This window comes from Thamnophis elegans, chromosome 4 (genome assembly GCF_009769535.1).
Source record: "Thamnophis elegans isolate rThaEle1 chromosome 4, rThaEle1.pri, whole genome shotgun sequence".
Taxonomy (NCBI): Eukaryota; Metazoa; Chordata; class Lepidosauria; order Squamata; family Colubridae; genus Thamnophis; species Thamnophis elegans.
The window spans coordinates 14,745,714-14,763,968 of NC_045544.1; the positions used below are offsets into that span (position 1 = coordinate 14,745,714).

The 18,255-nt window shown below is 38.7% G+C and overlaps 1 protein-coding gene across 3 annotated transcripts in view; it reads right to left on the minus strand.

The window, feature by feature from the left end:
- Positions 1-1,076: 1,076 nt before the first annotated feature.
- The window catches only part of COL12A1 (collagen type XII alpha 1 chain), a 148,033-nt gene continuing 130,854 nt past the window's right edge, over positions 1,077-18,255 (minus strand). The window contains exons 61-66 of one of the 3 annotated variants that reach the window (XM_032215657.1): positions 8,807-8,842; positions 8,626-8,692; positions 6,605-6,793; positions 6,259-6,327; positions 5,064-5,234; positions 1,077-2,146 (exon numbers count right to left, since the gene is read on the minus strand). In XM_032215657.1, the coding sequence (XP_032071548.1) occupies positions 1,977-2,146; positions 5,064-5,234; positions 6,259-6,327; positions 6,605-6,793; positions 8,626-8,692; positions 8,807-8,842 (702 nt within the window). In that variant the 3' untranslated portion in view covers positions 1,077-1,976. Of the gene's footprint in view, positions 2,147-2,223; positions 4,655-5,063; positions 5,235-6,258; positions 6,328-6,604; positions 6,794-8,625; positions 8,693-8,806; positions 8,843-18,255 lie in introns of those variants that run through there. The other 2 variants (XM_032215655.1, XM_032215656.1) reach the window with 2 other exon arrangements.

The following is an 18,255-nucleotide window of genomic DNA, read 5'->3' on the forward strand; positions in this document are numbered from 1 at the left end:
TGAGGTCAGAAAGAGCTTTTGATGGGAAAATGTTCAATCAGTTTTGGTAGGAATAAAATCGTGGCACATTTCCAGATCTTTGGTGCAAATTGACTGGGTAGGTACCAATCATGTAGTAGCAGTGTTTACATATGGTGGGCAATGGCTGGACCACCATATGTCTAGTAAAATAAACAACCCGAATTTTTGGCAAGCCAGTTGCCAGTTAACACTAGTAATACTGAGCTGCATGGGCCAATGGTTTAACTACTCAATAAAAGTCAGTCCATGTTCTGAAGAGAAAATACTTAAGCTGCTATTAGCAAGGTGACCAGACATCCTGCTTTTGGCGGGACAGTCCCGATTTTTAACAATTTGTCCCGCGTCCCGCGGTGTTTTAAAAAAGTCCCGATTTTTGGAAAGAATGCACGACAAGCTAGGAAACGGCGGGAGAACGGGAAGGGAATATATGGTTTTCAGCGGCCATATGGCTATTTCGCCAGGATACGAGTTTTATATTATTTTTGTTAATTTTATAATGTTAAACTTTAATAATAACAAATAATTGTTGAGAACTGATTATCAAAGACCAAATTTTTAATCAAGAACACCCCCCCCACCCCCCGGTCAATGGTGTCCCACTTTACCAATGTTAAAATCTGGTCACCTTACTATTATGTTGTATTTCCACTTTTATTGCTAGTTTTGTTCTCTCCCCTGTCCCCCCTTTTTTTAAAAAAGGCACCATTGGTCTGAAAAAATCTGGAAACTCTACCGGATATTGAACTAATGAGATTACAGATCATTTGAAAAATGTACATGGAGTTTTCTAAATTTGGGGATTCTGGTTCATTTTGCTATGGAAGCTTCCATACAACAAGGTCATAAACTAAACTTTCAGAGCAGGGAAAATGTTTTTGAAAATAAAGTGCTCCTCGTTCAGCATTTTAAACTTATGGTATTTATGTGTGTGTATAGATGTGTACACTCACACATGCAGAGAGAAATACAGTTCAATGTTTCAGGTGATTAATTTTCCATGATAATAAAACCTTGGAAATCTCTATGTTTTTCAGCAATAATACTCAGACTCTGTATAGATTTTCAGTAGTTTTATTGAAAAATGCCTCTTTTGTTTCAGAAATAAATAATATAAGGCAGTGAAATTCACAATTTGCAGTTAAAATATAAAAGCAGCAATTCTATATCCATAGTCTTGCAAACAATTTCCAACTGCTTTTTTTCTGATAACTATGAAACATTATATTCTGGAGAAAAGGGGGACCATAACTAAATATACAACACAAACATGCAATTCCATCTCTGCAGGATTGACTGCAATTTGGCATAAATGTTAAGGTCTCTAAAACAAGGAAAATTTAAGCCATTATTTCTTTAAAAATTGTATCCAGTTGATACAAGGATGCCAGCTATATTATTTAAAGGTTTGTGGTTGTTAAAAGAGACGCATAAAAGCTGAATATGCCCTGCAAGATATATGCAAAAATAGAAGAAATTGCTTATGTGGAAAGAGACATTTCTTCTTTTATTAGATGTTGCAGATTGGTAACAGTGACTGAATTACCGAGCAAGTGATTTGACGAAGAAAATTATAAGGCCAAGCCCTTTTGTTGCTGAGCTATAGTAGCTGTGAAGAATGTGGGATTTTTATGGTTGTTATATTTTTAATTTATTAAAAGAATCATAGGCTTGCAATCACTTTGATGCACTTGTTAAGGTTTAACGCAGCCACCTGAAGCGCAGGTATATTACAGGCATTCCAAGAGAGAGAGAGAGAGAGAATGAAATGTGTAGCAACATCTATTGCTATTCCCACATACGCCAGATATTCTCAGAAGATGAAGTGGTACTTCTGCTTGGAAACACGGTAGGTGGAATAGCATATATACATATGAGAGAATGGCAACAACAAAAACAAATACCCAAAGGAAGAGGGGAGTGAGGAGGGGAGAGAGAGAAGTGAGAAAATAAGACATTTATGGTTTTGTTTTTGCTTTTCTTGATAAGGAACGTTTCCAGCGCATGTGTTCAGGGAACCCAGGTGAGTGCATATCAGATCCATAGTCCTCATAGTCCTCAGCTCTTCTTTCAGGTTCCACTGGTGCTATGTCAGGCTGATATGGTCCACTGTCAGGTACATAGGACTCTGGTTGAAAATAGTTGTCCAATGGAACATTAAAGTTATTATCACATGACTTTGAATCAAGAGAGGATTTCTTTTTCTTAGTTTAAAAGCAGGCTATTAGGTTATGGTTTCGTTTTAGTAAATCTGGGATGGTTTGGTCTTTTTTCTTTTAGCCAATTCTCAGGGTTTTTATTTGGAAGTGATTTCATTAAAAAAAAAAACTCACTAACAAATGATCCTAAAAACAATAATTTAATGTAGAAATTCTGCTACGCATAGGGGTCTCAACAAGGGGTGTTGTGACTGAGGCACTGCCTTTGACATGAATCTGGAGTTTCTTATGTGTGTCCAGCAAAAACAGGTGGCCGGGGGGGCAAGCACCATGTTTTGTCTGTTGACGAAATTTTTCTGTTCCCTTTCGAAAACTTTTTGTATGACCAATTAGCATAATTTAAACAGAAATAGCAACATCCACATCTAAAGTTCTGTGCAAGAATTAAATCTCTTAGGGAGCGAAGAGACTTAATGCCAAGCAAGCAAAAACGTCCTGCTTTGCAGTTTAGTCCCGAATGCTGATTTTGCACAATGCACACATAATAATCACTCCAAAATAATTTCATTTTGGAAGAGGAAAAAAAATTCAGAAAGAATATTGGTACAAGTTAAGGAATACGATGCTAAAAATAAAATAATTTTGAGGTCCAGGGTTAAGTAAGTAAGTGTTAATATTACAAACTTGCTAAAGTCAAGTCTTAAGTAATTTCCAGTGAAAACAGTTGAGATTTATGTTAGTCACTATTAGTTGTAACTTATTCCATTTATTTCAATGGGACATATATAAATTTAGGTGACTTAGTGTATACTTAAGTGATCTTTAGGAGTTTCACTGAAGTGAAAGCCAATTATTAAAATAAATGCTTTGTTCAAAAGGGACAATTTCCATTATGTAGCATTGTTTTATTCAAAATAGTTCCCTACGGGGGTAGCAGAGATTTACACCAAGTTGTCACCATTGGGAATATTCAGTAACTATTATTTTCTGACAAATGTGCCTCATATCTGTCTGAACAAGAGCTAGTGTTAGAGGAACACCAAAGATGTCAGGAAAATCAAAATCAAAAATATTTTCAGCCCTTGTAAGAAGATTACATGTACAAAAAGAAAACCCCTCAAGTCCTGAATAAGGTAAGATGAAAACAAGAATAACAAAGAATAGAGAGAAAGACTTCGAGAGTTCCGAAGAGATTAGGCTGGCACAAATGAAAAAGCAGCAGCAGGAGGTTTGAGTGCAAAAGCAGGATGTAATGTTAAACTAGGTTTAGTGGATATGATTCCATACAAATCATTTACAAGCCACAATTAGTTCATTATTTACAGTCATTTTCTATTTCACCAAGGTAAATGCATTATGGTGTTATGTCCATTAATAAGTTTATAAGCCTCCTCTGCCATTCTAGTAACTTGGTTTTGATATAATTGAACAGTAAGAATATGGGGATTGAGTTTATCTTGCTTTATCAAATGCCATTGTCCTTTACTGCAATCACAAATGCTTGTTAGTAAGTACATTCTTTTAAAAAAAAAAGAGAGCATCTCCCCTCTTATGAGGCCAACACTATTTATGTAACCATTATCTATAATGAAATAACCATACAGATTCAGGTCCAAGTTAGAACGTGCACAAACATCTCAGAAACAGGATTTTCATGGAAATTGAAACTGTAAGCAGCACTGGCGGCATAGAAAATTTGTTAGCCGGAACCTGAAATAGGTCAAAGATTTAGTTTTCAGGGTTGAACAGCTATGTGCAAAACTGTTTTTCATTCACTACATCCACGAGAGTTAAATTGTATGTATATCTATCTATATATATATATATATATGCCAGATTTTTTTTTGAAAGAGTAGCACTTCAGCATTATTTTCCATTTATTTCTCATTCAATTGTTGATAGTGTGCAAATTTTGCATTATGGCTTATTCTATTGAATTTGATCTACCCATCAATACTATGAACGTGTGTATACATATATATATATATATATCTATATATATTCACGGATACATGCAAACAACGTAACAAACAGCAATATCATGTATAAGGTGCTACAGTGCACACAACAAATTGGTGATCAATATTAAGGGTCTGGAATCTTTTCTTGAAGAGGCCTTAAATATATGGCATGGTCACTTGTTATGACCCTTCTCAGTTTAGTAATTTGGTATCCTGTGGTCACAAATATCCAGCATTTAGGTTCCTTTGACCATTCATTGCCTCAAACTGACTCTTCTCAGAAGAAATTTGTATAATAGACCAATATAATAGATTCCATTGAATTTGATAACAGTGCAAATAATGACTTCCCATGCCCTCCCTTGCCTTCTTGTCTGCACTGTATCACAAAATGACATTTGAAGTGGAAAATTAGATTTCAGGTACTAATTTTGTATAGATAATCCCATCACGAATCAGAAAGATGAACGCAGAAATGGCAAACTCTGTTCTTTATACTTTAGACGAATGGTCAACCTTGTTCAGAAGTACAGGAGTAGTTTGATGGAGAAGGAAAACAGGAAGAAGAAGGGAAAATGGTCAATTATGTCCTAAGAGCAATGTGCCTTATCCTATCACTTTAAACATTAAAAATAAATTAGTTTAAAGTATATAAATGACTTTTTCTTTAAAGTAAAACTGACACTTCAAACTGGAACAAAGCTACTTCAAAAACAGGAGAAATTCTATAAACACGAGAATCACAACAAATATTCCTAAATCTGATTGAATTTGAAAGCTTACATTGTTCAGCAGTTGAGTTATAGTTGAGTTTTAATTTCTAACTAACTCTACTTTTATTACAACTGTTCACTATATAAAATTATTCACGCCGAACAAGCTTTTATTGAAGTATTCAATGATATTTAAATTCTCAATAACCTACCTGGGTATCCTTGACCATTGTAAGCAATGCTAGCGCACAGGGATGAGTCACAGTATCCAGGGGAGCCAGGAGGCCCTCGGATTCCACCATTCCCAGGTCGGCCAGGTGGCCCAGGTGGGCCTCGGGAACCTGTAGAACCTGGGGGGCCCATTCTGGATTCTCCTTGTGGACCTAATTGTACAATGAAAAGGAAGGTATTGTATCAATAAATTCAATGCGAGGCCGTTTAGTAAAGTGGTTGGCAAAATTAAAAACTAGATTACACTCAAAGCACATAGTTAAGGAATGTTTCCATTTGGTTTCTACGTATGGTGTTAATGAAACAACCACTGGAAACTCAAAACTTAACTCATCACTAGATGTTTCCCTGATTTTACGATCTTTAGTCATAGAAAATTGTTCTGGCCTGATTGAGCTTAGTGGATTACACAGGGAAGCAACTTCTGTGTCAATTTCAATTAAAATTTAAGATTACTTTAATTTTGCTACTCCTCTGTAGCTTTAGAAAATAGTAGATAATATTTTCTTTGGAACAATTTATGTTCATGGTTAAAAGAAAGGTAAAGTTTTCGTAAAATGAAGGTAGAAATTGTTGTGGGCTTATTGTGGAGTTAGTCATGAACATTCAACAGTAAATTGAAGACAGAAGCAATGAGACAAAATCTAACTAAACCTGCCAAAATCTAAGTAGCAATAGTTAGACTTATATACCGCTTCATAGGGCTTTCAGCCCTCTCTAAGCGGTTTACAGAGTCAGCATATTGCCCCCAACAACAATCTGGGTCCTCATTTCACCCACCTCGGAAGGATGGAAGGCTGAGTCAACCTTGAGCCTGGTGGGATTTGAACAGCCGAACTGCTGAACTGCAGTCAGCTGAAGTAGCCTGCAGTGCTGCATTTAACCACTGCGCCACCTTGGCTCCTAAGTAAATACCCAAACTATATTAATAGCAAAAGTAGCCACCGTGACAGCACCATGATCTATGCGAGAGCCCAGCAACTTTGTACACGGAGAGAAGGAAGTACTACAAATAAAAGCCAACCTCTACTATGGAATTTCTCAAACATTTACTTAGTAATTTCAACTGATGTGTGGAGTTAAGGAGGATGAACAACATCAGGCTGAATAAAAATTTCAAACATGTGATAGTGCATATCATTATTTTAAAGAGTATATATGACTATTATAACCCACCTGGTGACCCTGGCAAACCTCTTGGTCCTTGTATTCCAATTCCTCTTTCGCCTTTCTCTCCAGGCAGTCCTAAAGCAGACCAAAAAGAAAATATATTCAAGCAGCGTCACAGAAAGTGCCAGTGTTAGATATTTCTCAGGAAATATCTAACGCCGAGCACTTGCTTTTACTTCGGCTGTTTGCTCAATGCCACTTTGAGGAACGTAAACAGTTTTCATAGTCTGGCATTTCACATACACTCTTTGTTTTGCTGATCGTCCCATCACTGTCCCAGATCCTGAAAGTTCAGCTAAGACCCCGTTCCTTCTGCAGGGGAATGTCCCCATGACACCTAAGGACAACCCACCTCGCTCGCCAGGTGATCCTTGCATGCCAGGTGCGCCCGGAAATCCTGGCCTGCCTCCATTTCCAGGTTCTCCTGTGGCCCCAGGAGGTCCAGGGGGGCCTGGTGGCCCTGAAGGTCCAGGCTGGTTGCGAGTTGAATGGTAATCGTTTGGAATTTGATTCAGCATCTGGTTAATTCGGGTCATTTGGTCTTTTGGGGAGAGAAAAAGAAAAGAAGGGTGAATAATGAAACATCCTTTTAGAGTGATCGCTACTAGGTGATGGCAAAGTCAAAACCAGTACAATTTACCATTGAAAAAAAAAAGAACCATTCAATAAACTTATGCATAATCCTATATTGGTTCCTTTCTCCAACTCAATCAGGAATGGATTATGCTTGCACTCACTCTTCAGATACTTGTGATTATGTATTGATTTCTCTGACAAATGTTTTACTCCTCCTCTACAGTTCCAATCCACCAGTGGAAATATATAAATTTAAATCTAGGGTAATGAATGGCCAAGCACGTGTGACTGCCTGAAGTAACCCAGATATGCTGTCAGCACGAGTGTCTCCTGGATTATGACCAGTGAATAATGAACAGTTAAGATGATTACTTGAAGAGTGGGGAAAAAAGAGGAAATGCGTCATTAAACAAGACATCAAAAATAGCACATGCAAATTTTCATAAGTTAGCACAGGGTTTAGCAATGGTATTCCACAAAACCGTAGGATTCCAAAAGAATTTCACAGTGAGATACTAAGAAGTTTTAAAAAAAATATTTTTTGTTTTTTAACGAATAGATTCTCCAGTTCTACTCCTGCCTTAGGCAAAGAGCCAGCTGGGTGACCTTGGGTCAGTCCCTTCTCTCGACCCTAAGAAGAAGGCAATAACAAATCACTTCTGAAAAATCTTGCCCAGAATACTGCAAAAATACATCCAGGCTATTGCCAGGAATCAACACTGATTCAAAGGGGCAAATAGCAACATAATGTTAACCAACAAGTATAAATCTAAATATTAAAAGATTTACTCCTAGCAATACCATTCTTGACCTTTTAGCTCAGTCTACTGAATTAAGGAAAGTACCACTGATAAACAACTGAAAGAACTTTGCTCTGTCTCTTTCACTTCCTATATGGATTGTGAACTAACATACGCTTGTAAAAGAAACTGTGTTCCAATTTCCCATTAAGAAAACACCCTTTAGAGCGAGGGTATCAAACTCAATTTCATTGAGGGCCACATCAGGCTTTTATTTGACTTGTGGGGGGGGAGCATGGCCGGTCAACAGCACTCATGTTGGGGGCATTTGTGGTGGTCCGAGCAGTCTGCCAGCAAAAATAGGCCCTTGCGGGCTCCGTTTTTGGCTGTGACAGCCTCCTGCAACCCTCTGCCAGCGAAAATGGTCCGCCCGATCTCCATTTTTGCTGGCAGAGGAATCACAGGCCTGTCCTTCACTGTTTCCAGGGTGGTGCTACGGGCCAGATCTAAGGATCCCATAGGCTGTTTGACACCCCTGCTTTAGAGGGAAGGCTGTTATAAATCGCATGGCTACTCTGCAAATACCCCACATGTTTAACGTTCACAGTGTGTTAGGGACTGACAACTTTGTATATGGTTTTGTTCAGTGGTGGGATTTAAATAATTTAACAACCGTTTCTCTGGCTGGGTAGACGTGGCTGGGTGATCATGTGACTGGGTGGGTGTAGCCAACTCAACATCCCTCATCACACCCAGCCCTGCCTCCCGGCCACTCACGTCAAAGGCAGAGGTGGGATTCAACAATTCTGACCAGTTCAGACTAATCCCAACACTGGCTGGTCCCACTTCCCCGTTTTTCAGGCTCTTTTTTGCCCCAAAATGGCCAAAAAAGGCCCCCAAAGGGTCTGAAAAATGGGTGGGGGCAGGGCCAGTCAGTGGTTGGAATTAGCTGGTTCGCCAAACTGGGCAGAATTTTAACAACCAGCTCACTGAAGACGGTCTGAACCGGCTGAATATCACTTCTGGTTTTGCTGTATCTGATAGAAGAACCACTTACTGTTGATCATTTGTTCGCAGACTTGTCTTGCGACAGCTCGCATCATACCCTGGGAAGCCATGTCTCCCTTGGAAAGAAAAAAGACTTGGTTTATTTCTCACCTTAGTCAGAGATAATTAAAAAAAAACTGCATTTAACGAGTTAAAAAATGTATGTGAACTTATTTTAAAGCTGTACTTACTCGGTCACCTTTTTCACCTTTCAATCCAACTGGCCCCTGTAACAAATTATAGTCAATCAAAACCTTATCATAGGATAGCATTGTGAAGCACAAGTAAATGACACAAGTAGCAAAACCCAAAGAATGATTTTTTTAAAAATACCCGTAATAGATGTTTCTGCATCAGGTGAGTAACTGTCAGGGATTTTTTGGGGGGGTGGGGTGTTACATAAAGAGCCCCATAAAGTTTAGAGTCAGGCCTCATCTACTTATGCAGAAAAACAATTTGGCAAAATATTGAGCAGATTGGACTACTGGACTGCATTTCCCAAGATTGAGAACAGGATGCCACAACTGAATGTTTTCTGGATTTTTAAGCATCAAAACCCTTTGCAAATCCCTTGCAGAATTTCCTCCCTTGCAATTATATAGGACAGGTCTGTTTGAAATAGTAAAATGCTGAACCAGTGGACATCCTTGTCCCATTGATTCAGCATGTCTTAATCTCATTATGCATCACTGTGTAGAACATATGAATGTCCTGGAGCTTTGTTCATACACTTGAATTGCTGTGGCTGTTGTGTTGCTTTTAATCTGTTTTGTGTATATTGTTTTTCCCTTGTTTGTTTTTTGTATCTCCCCCCTTCCCCACTTATTTGTTAGCCGCCCTGAGTCCCTCGGGAATAGGGCGGCATACAAGTATAATAAACATACATACATACATACAACATACACAGCAGAGGTGGGTTCCTACCAGTTCGCACCTATTCGGTAGAACCGGTTCGTCAAATCTACCGAACCGGTTAGAAGAGGTTCCACCAGTGGACCCGGAAAGCAGGCCACACCTACAGAAGAGGTTCCAAATTTTTTTTGAAACCCACCACTGGTCCTTGGATATGATTATTCTACACTATCATGCTCATATTTATAAAACTCAGTGCCTCTGTGAAAGGTAAGGATGACTACTGCGTTTGTGGTGCAATCAGAACATTGCGTGTGTTGAAGTTGTTTTAACGCAAACCAAAGATGCCTTTTAAAAAACAGGTTTACATCATATTCTTATGCATGCCAGTGCTGTTTGTGAGGTAATTTAAGGTGGTTCTGACAAGTGTCGTCGGCATCTTCATATCCGGTCACATGGGCAGCAAGCCACTCCCATCTGGTCACATGGGCAGCAAGCCACTCCCACAAAGGAGGCCACACCCACAGAATAGGTTCGAACAATTTTTGAAACCCACCACTGATACACAGCATAATATAATATACAGGATGAAGCCGAGTGATTGACAAGGATTGTGAAGGTTCATGATTGTGCTTCATCCTCTTTTTCCAGCAGCTTCCCGTCTTCATTCCCTACCACCCATGGACTTGGCTGCTTCCCTCTGTTCCCCACTATATCTTTTCTGCCGGAGCAATCAGGCTTCATTCTATACAGGAAACATAACCCCATTTCATCCATGCATCGACCCAAACAGTCAAAATGTATGTTTCATTTCAAACCCAGATCATCCAATAATAGCTGTTTCACTCATTTAGAAATGTACTTGATCACGTATTTAAATTCTGATTTCTTTTTTTTTTAAATATACATACCCTTCATTCTATTTCCTTTTGTGGTAAGCAACATGATGCAATACACAAAAAAGAAGTAAGAAGTAGTAAGGCAAAGGAATTGAGGCATGAGAAGGAAATGTGACTACATCAAGCCATTCAGAACACTTTGATCTGCAAATCATTCTTGCTTACTCTGCATTCAAGTATATATATATATATATATCTCTTGTGACGAGCCGAAGACAGAGAGTGGAAGTGTGACCTTCCTCCCATATTTGGGCATACCAGGGGTTGTGATTTTAAATATATACCTCTCACCCTGGCTGGCTGATAAGGAGTCGAGCTCTGTAGCTCAATGGTTAATACATCTGCCTAAGAGGCAATAGAGCACAGGTTTGATTCCCAGCATGGGTATGGCTAGCTGATGAGAGCTAAATAGCTTGAAATAGATCTATACTAGTCTCCCTTTATTTATTTATCAGCATAAATATAACATATATATATATATATATATAAAATTCTAATGGGATGTGAATACAGAAATTGCTCTCATGTGTTTTAGGAATATTGCAAACTATCTACCACATGAAACATTAATCAAAATAGTTCAAGAGCATCTTCCAAGATTTCAGACACCGGTTTGTCTTGTTTCCCTAATCAAAATGCTGAACCTTTTGCAATTAAAGTAGTTATATGACCGTTGAGCTATGTTCTATCTCTGTTTCCAAGAGAGATTTTTATTAATAAAATATATTCCATTCTGCCTTGGCAAAAAAAAAACAATGTTATCTATAATTAATGCTAAAGTAATGATCAAGCAGCTTTTTAAGGGTGTAACTAAAACGGATCTGTTTAGAGTCATCCATAAGAGTGATCTGAAAAAGAAAACACACTGAACTACATTAGTGTTTCTAGTTCTCCTCTGAGACATTATTTCAATATTGTTTCCTGTGGTGTCTTCCTATATTTTCAATGCCAATTTAATGAGAAAGCAGGGTAGGTCTCTCTCTCTCTCTCCCTCCCTCTCTCTCTCTCTCTCTCTCTCTCTCTCTCTCTCTCTCTGTGTGTGTGTGTGTTTGTGTGTGTTCAGTTTCTGTACAATAAATAAATATAATAATTTTCAATAAAAATGAAAATTGAGCATTTTTTTTTCAATTAATGCTTTCTCATTTTTAATTAAAATGAAATGTAGCAGAAACAATCTAGCTACCTGATGAAATATCATAATTTCAAGTCCAAGTAATTTGTTTTTTCCTGGAATAAGGAGTCTCCCCCCAACTCTAATTGTTAAAAAATAAAAACTATTTCAAAGTCAAGTGTGCCTTCATACATGTACCCCTTGGCAATAATATGCACATGGCTTCTCTCTGTGTTCTTCCTTGATTATTTTGCAACTTATCTATCTAAGCTACACTCCTGGAATTTCCAGATTGTCCCTCATCCAAGTATTATCCAGGGCCAGTCCTGCTTAGTTTCTAAATTAAGTTCAGTCCTGAACTGTCTCTGCTGAAACCAGGATTACTACTTGTTTCATTGATTAAAAGCAACATTGAAGGAGTTGGTTACAGCGAACCTGTCAGAGTTATTTTCCTTGTAATATGGGCATTCAGCAATAGTATTCTGGAATACACACAAATGCACACACAAGCATACAAATAATCAGTCTGTAAGACTTTTGTATGTATAACTCTTAATACAATCCTTTCAGAATTTAACATAACTGAATAAGGTTTAGGTTTAGGTTTCGTTTTATTTATATGCCGCCCTATTCCCAACGGGACTCAGGGCGGCTCACAAACCCAAGAGGGGAAGGGGAACACAAGAGCTACAAATACAAGCCTTTAAAATAACCAATAGACACACAATCGAGAGGGGAAGGGAACTCATCAACCCCAGGCCTGCTGACACAGCCAGGTTTTAACGGCTTTTCGGAAGGCCTGGAGAGAGGTGAGGGTCCGAATCTCTGTGGGGAGTTCGTTCCAAAGGGCCGGCGCTGCCACAGAGAAGGCCCGCCTCCGGGTAGTAGCCAGATGGCATTGGCTAGTAGACGGAACCCGGAGGAGGCCAACCCTGTGTGATCTAATGGGTCTTTGGGAGGTAATTGGCAGCAGGCGGTCTCTCAAGTACAAGTATAAGTTGTATTCCTTTATTAAGAAATGGGAAATACTTCCCTCATTCCAAAATTGACTGCCTCTCTTCTTTAACAAATGTCATTGGTCTACTTTGAATATTAAATATTCTTGCAAATGTCTTCCTGAAATCTGTCACTTAATACTTTTTCATTAGCTCAGCAAAAGACACCGCTAGATCTGGTACTAGTTAGGTTCTTTCAAACTTCTCAATGTGTTTTCATGCTGCTTAATGATACACAAAAAATATTCCAGAAGTCAGGAGCAGAACATAACTGTATGCAATTAAATACAATGTCAGTATTTATAAAATATGTCACTGAGATCATGAACAAAAGTAAAACATTTACACTAGAGATAGTTTCAAATATAGGAGCTTCATCACCAGGCATCCTGACTCAAAATGCCCTTATATATTCTTAGGTCTGGCTGTGAATGCAAGGTTCAGAGAGCACATCTGTCTCTGTTTCATAATTCTTGTTACTGCCAAGACTTTTTAGAATCAAGCAACATCAGCAGCATGCACTGAAAATGAAGAGAGCATATCCTCACAGACCTATGACAAAATAATCTTAGGAAGCCACAGCAATAGCAGAATCCGTCCTTTCGAAAGAAAAATAAAATAAACCCATAGAGACAACACTGGGGGGGGGGATTAAAGCACCGTTCAAATAATTTAGAGTTATTATACAGAATAAAGTCATAACCTGGTGATTTTTTTTAATCTGCAGAATGCAAGTCATACACCAATAATCTTAAACAATGGTTCTCATTTTTTTCCTTTATTCGGACAAATATCAGGGGCTGAGAATGCAATATCTGTATACACCATGGATATAGAATTCAGTTAGATGGCACTTGATTCCCAAATTAAATCAACTTAATTTTAATGTTTAAAGTCCTGAGAGAGATATGGGAAGAAAGCTATAATCTCATGAAATGTTAATTAGAATGCTAAAATGTTAAAAACAAAACCTGGTGACCTTGAGAAATATTGGCCATTTCAAATGGAATATTACTGATGGTTACAAATGGAGACCTATGATACTCTTGTGGACTTGACAGGTTGGGAACTATTGATTTTAAACAACAGGAAGCCACAGGCTGGTTGTATGTTGGGGAAAGGAAAAGAAAAGAATAATTTGATATGAATTCGATTATCTAGGATTGGGTGGTTCCATTTTACCGCATATTTTCAAGCAGAGGATAGAGAACAATAGGTCAGGTTTATTCTAATTTGAATTCCTTCACTGACTCCAGAGACTTTGGTCCTGGTGACCTAGATTGCCCTTCCCAACTCCATTAAGATAAAGAACAACTTGTCTCAAAAGTATTCCTATGGATCCAAATGGGAGTTGTCTAATTCCTTCCTTGGTCTTGTTTTCATGAATCATCCTCAAATCTAGATATCTGAAACAGATTCACTACAGTTCCCTTATTTATAGATTTATGCTCCAACGTTTATACTTGTGCAGGTATTCAAGGTAGCCAATATTTTTTTAAAAAAAGAATATTAACATCTGAGGGCACAAATAAGAAAAAGAGATTTTTCCAGGTTTAAAAAAGGTTGATTTAAATCAGGGGTAGTCAACCTCTTTATACCTACCACCCACTTTTGTATCTCTGTTAGTAGTAAAATTTTCTAACCGCCCACCGGTTCCACAGTAATGGTGATTTTATGAAAACCTAATGAAAATTTTTAAATAATGCTATGAATTTTTTTTAAAAAGTCAATTAAATTAAAAAAAGGAAAGTGCTTCAGTATCGGACAAAACCCCTACCGCCCACCATGAAAGCTGGAACGCCCACTAGTGGGCAGTAGGGACCAGGTTGACTACTACTGATTTAAATCATTCTTCCAAAGGCTTTATCTGGATTCCTAAAATATTTAATCCTTTTTATAACTGGGACGCCATGGCTCAGCAATTAAAAATGCTGAGCTTGTCAGCTGGAAAGCTGACAGATGGGAGTTTGAGACCTTGAGTGCTGCTTCACACAGTGAGCTCCTATTCTTTGCCCCAGTTCCTGGCAATCGAAAAGTCCCCGCTATCCAGTCAGAACTGAAGAAGCTTCTTGGATGCAAAACGTCTTCAAAGAAAAACAAGTCCAGTTATCTCTTGGGGGGGGAGCATCTTTGGGACAACCATGACCTGAATGACTGAGAATCCCCATTGACATTTAGCAGATCAAAAACATACAAAGCAGAGGTGGGTTGATCCCAGTTCAGCCCGGTTCAGCCAAACTGGTAGTGGAATTCAGGCCTGGGTCACAGAACTGGCAGTGACCTAGGCTTGCCACACCCCCGAATCGGTTCCCTGGCTGTCGCCATTTTGGTTCTTAGTGGCTGTGCATGCGCAGTTCACTGTAAATTGTTCTGTGCATGCCGGTAGTAAAACCAGCAGCAACCCACCCCTGATGCAAATGGGAGTAGATAAATAGGTACCACTTCAGTGGGAAGGTAACAGTGTTCCGTGTGCCTCAGCGTATGGTCATGCTGGTCACATGACCATGGAAGCGTCTCCGGATAATGCTGGCTTCCTCCGCTAGGAAACAGAGATGAGCACTGCCCCATTGAGTCAGTCATGACTGGACAGGGGAAATCTTTACCTTTATTGATAACTGTTAATCCCTATCCTATTTCTCCACATTTATCTTTGTTAAATTTCATTGTCTTTTTCTATCAGTTTTACAGGTGTTTTTCAACTTCATTTTTTTTCCTTTTAGGTTATTAAATAGTCCATAAAAGTCTGTATTAACTGTTAATTCGATAATTGTTGCCTCCATCGCTTTATGCAGGTCATTCATAAAAGTGCTGAAGAGTAAAGACCTCAGCGCTGAAGCTTTGAACACTCCCTGGCAAGACTTTTCTTTACAAACTCAAGATAACTTCTTCCCTCACTGTTTTGAACTCTAACCCTGATCCTAGGATACAGGTCAATTGGAGGTTTAAATTCATTCATCATAAATAGGAATTCCCTGATCCATATTTCTATCAAATTCAAACTTCATCTTTCACCTTCCTATTTTCATACTGGAGACAAGTTAAACACAAATTACATAGCTTTGCCTATTTTTTTGTACCGGTTAGCAACTCTTAACAGAGTTGGTGGTAGAGCAAACATTAATCCCTGCAAATCTGCACCACTTTGAATTATTATCTTCTTTAGAAAGATCAGGTAATGTTCACAAGATGAACTGAATTACTACACTAGTGTCTAATTTGCTTGAGATATATTCTGTGAAACTAGCATGAGTGTCTAGAATTAACTAATAGTCTTACCACGGGCTCAGGTGGGAATTTACTACACATGATCATGAGATCCTCAGCTCATCCTTGGATTAAACTATATATTTTAGTTCTTTGTTTGACTGGTTCTACAAAGAGGCAATGGAAGTCTGAAATTATCAAAGGAAATGGTGTATGACTGAATAAAGTGCTACTTTGGAACTGGGCCATGCAACTACAGAGAAACTTACATGACCTTTAGATCTCTGCAGGCTACATTTGGCTGACTATTCACACATATGGTCTTAGGCTGCCCTTCTGGCATTTTGTGATAGCACAAATGTCAGGGCTGAAATCCTATCTGCCTCATAAGTCTAACCAAACATCTGCACAGACTTTATGCGCCAGAGTTCCTGCTGGGAACAGATCTATAAACGTGAGAAATGGTGAATGTGATGTCAAGCATATGGGGAACGGGGCAATTCTTATATGCTCTCAAATCATGTTATGGATTCGCCTTATATAAAAATAGAACAAAAAATAACATTCAGTCAAGGCTAGAGGCTGAATGCAAGCTAAGTAAAAATTCCTGGTATGGGGAGATTTGTCTTGACTTTCTGTTTTTTCAATTTTTCTTAGTTGGGATTTTGGGAATTTTTTTTTAGGTATGTTGTTGGAATCCATTCCGGGTGTGTGTGTGCGGGGCAGTTTCTGCTGTCTGAAACACACATACACAGGGATGCAAAAACATCGCACCAGAAACATCTTTCCGGCCTAAACGGCCAGGACTCACTATGCAGCCTCATGTAACATGAACTATGTGAGCCAGCTACTCCCACACATGCCCTTTCTCCCCCCTATGCTGTGCTGTAACTTTCTATTCCCCCTTATGTTGTCACATAACTCCTTGTGTAGGTGTGGGTCACCCATGGCCCAGTGCATCATGCGCAGCCAGAGCTGAACCACAGGAAACAAACTCCATAACATCCTGATATCCAGATAGTGCATAACATAACATCCTGATAGTCCACTCTAGATGTGCCTTACCCAACGATGCCCAGGATATGACCATATATAGACAGAACTTCCCTGAGCAGTAGATTAGCAATTGTACTTTTACAGGCTGTCTTTAATCACATGCTATTGCTCCTCCTGCCTTTGTTCAATCTCAATAAAAGGGGCTTCCAGACCCCAATCTTGGTCGCTCCATCCCGAAAAACATCGTGTCCGTGTCTTTTCTCAACATTGGCCTCATAGACAAACCACGGGAACATCACAGTATGTTCAATCTATTTTACATTATATGTTCTATGTTTCCCACTTCATAAAAGCAGAAAGTTGCCCTGCTAATTTTTTTTGCAATTATAGCCAGAGGTGATTTTAAGGATCTCAAAAATAAGTTTAGGCTCTCAGGTTACACACTCTTAATTTAAATGATCTGTAGAATTACACCCATGTTAATACTGCCAACACTAAACTGGCCTCTGGCCCCTTAACTTTTTCAAAGCACTTTGAAGTTTACAATAATAACAGAAGTGATCATGCTTCCCTTCCATGAAAAGATTAGCTTTCTTATGCCTTAGACCAGGCTGCTCTTAGAGACCGAAGCAGATTACAATTCAGACCAACTCAAATCCATGGTATATGCTAGTCTGACTCACTTACTCTAGAAATACAGCAACAATATTTAGATTTATTTATCGCCCCATAGTACGTTGTAGCATTCTCTGGGTGGTTTACAATGCCAGCATATTGCCCCCAACAATCTGGGTTCTCATTTTAGCGATCTCAGAAGGATGAAAGGCTGAATCAACCTTGAGCCTCATCAAGACTGAACTCCAGGCTGTGGGCAGAGTTTGCTACAGTGGTTAGAACACTGCACCATCAGATATGACTAAATAGTCTTATGATCAGAGTTCTTACAGCCATGGGTTTGCAAAGTCTTTCAACAAAGAGGCAAAATAATACAAAAGCCAACACCATGGTATGTGGTTTATGGTATGTGGTTAGCAGAATCAGACTTTGCCTTCTTCATCAGAACAATCTATGCGTCTTCAAGAATACTGATAACAACGAAGATAAACAGATGGATGTTGTTGCATTTCCTGATGCCAAATATCTCAAATATTTCATGCTTTTTTCAAAAGGCAGCTGGACTTCCTTTGTTTTTCCTTGAAGATGTTTCATTTCTCATCCAAGAAGATTCTTCCATTCTGAACTGACGTGAAACATCTTCCAAAGGGAAAAAAAGAAAGTCCAGGTCCCTTTGGAAAAAGCACCTTTGGGTACTAGACCTGGATGACTGAAAATTTCCATAGACATCTGATGCCAAATGTTTGCCCATCACATTCTTGGATGCATCTGTCAAAGGGGCTCCATCAATTGCTATTAAGGCCAACTTCTGATCCCACTTAATCCCTAAGACAGTTTCAAATTTGACGCTATCCACAGAAGATTGGGAACCTTCATTCAAGTATTTTCAAGCTTAAATGTTCTCAAAGTGCTACATTAAAAAAACCACCACAGGCAGTATATCACACTTGACTGAATTTTAAAAATAG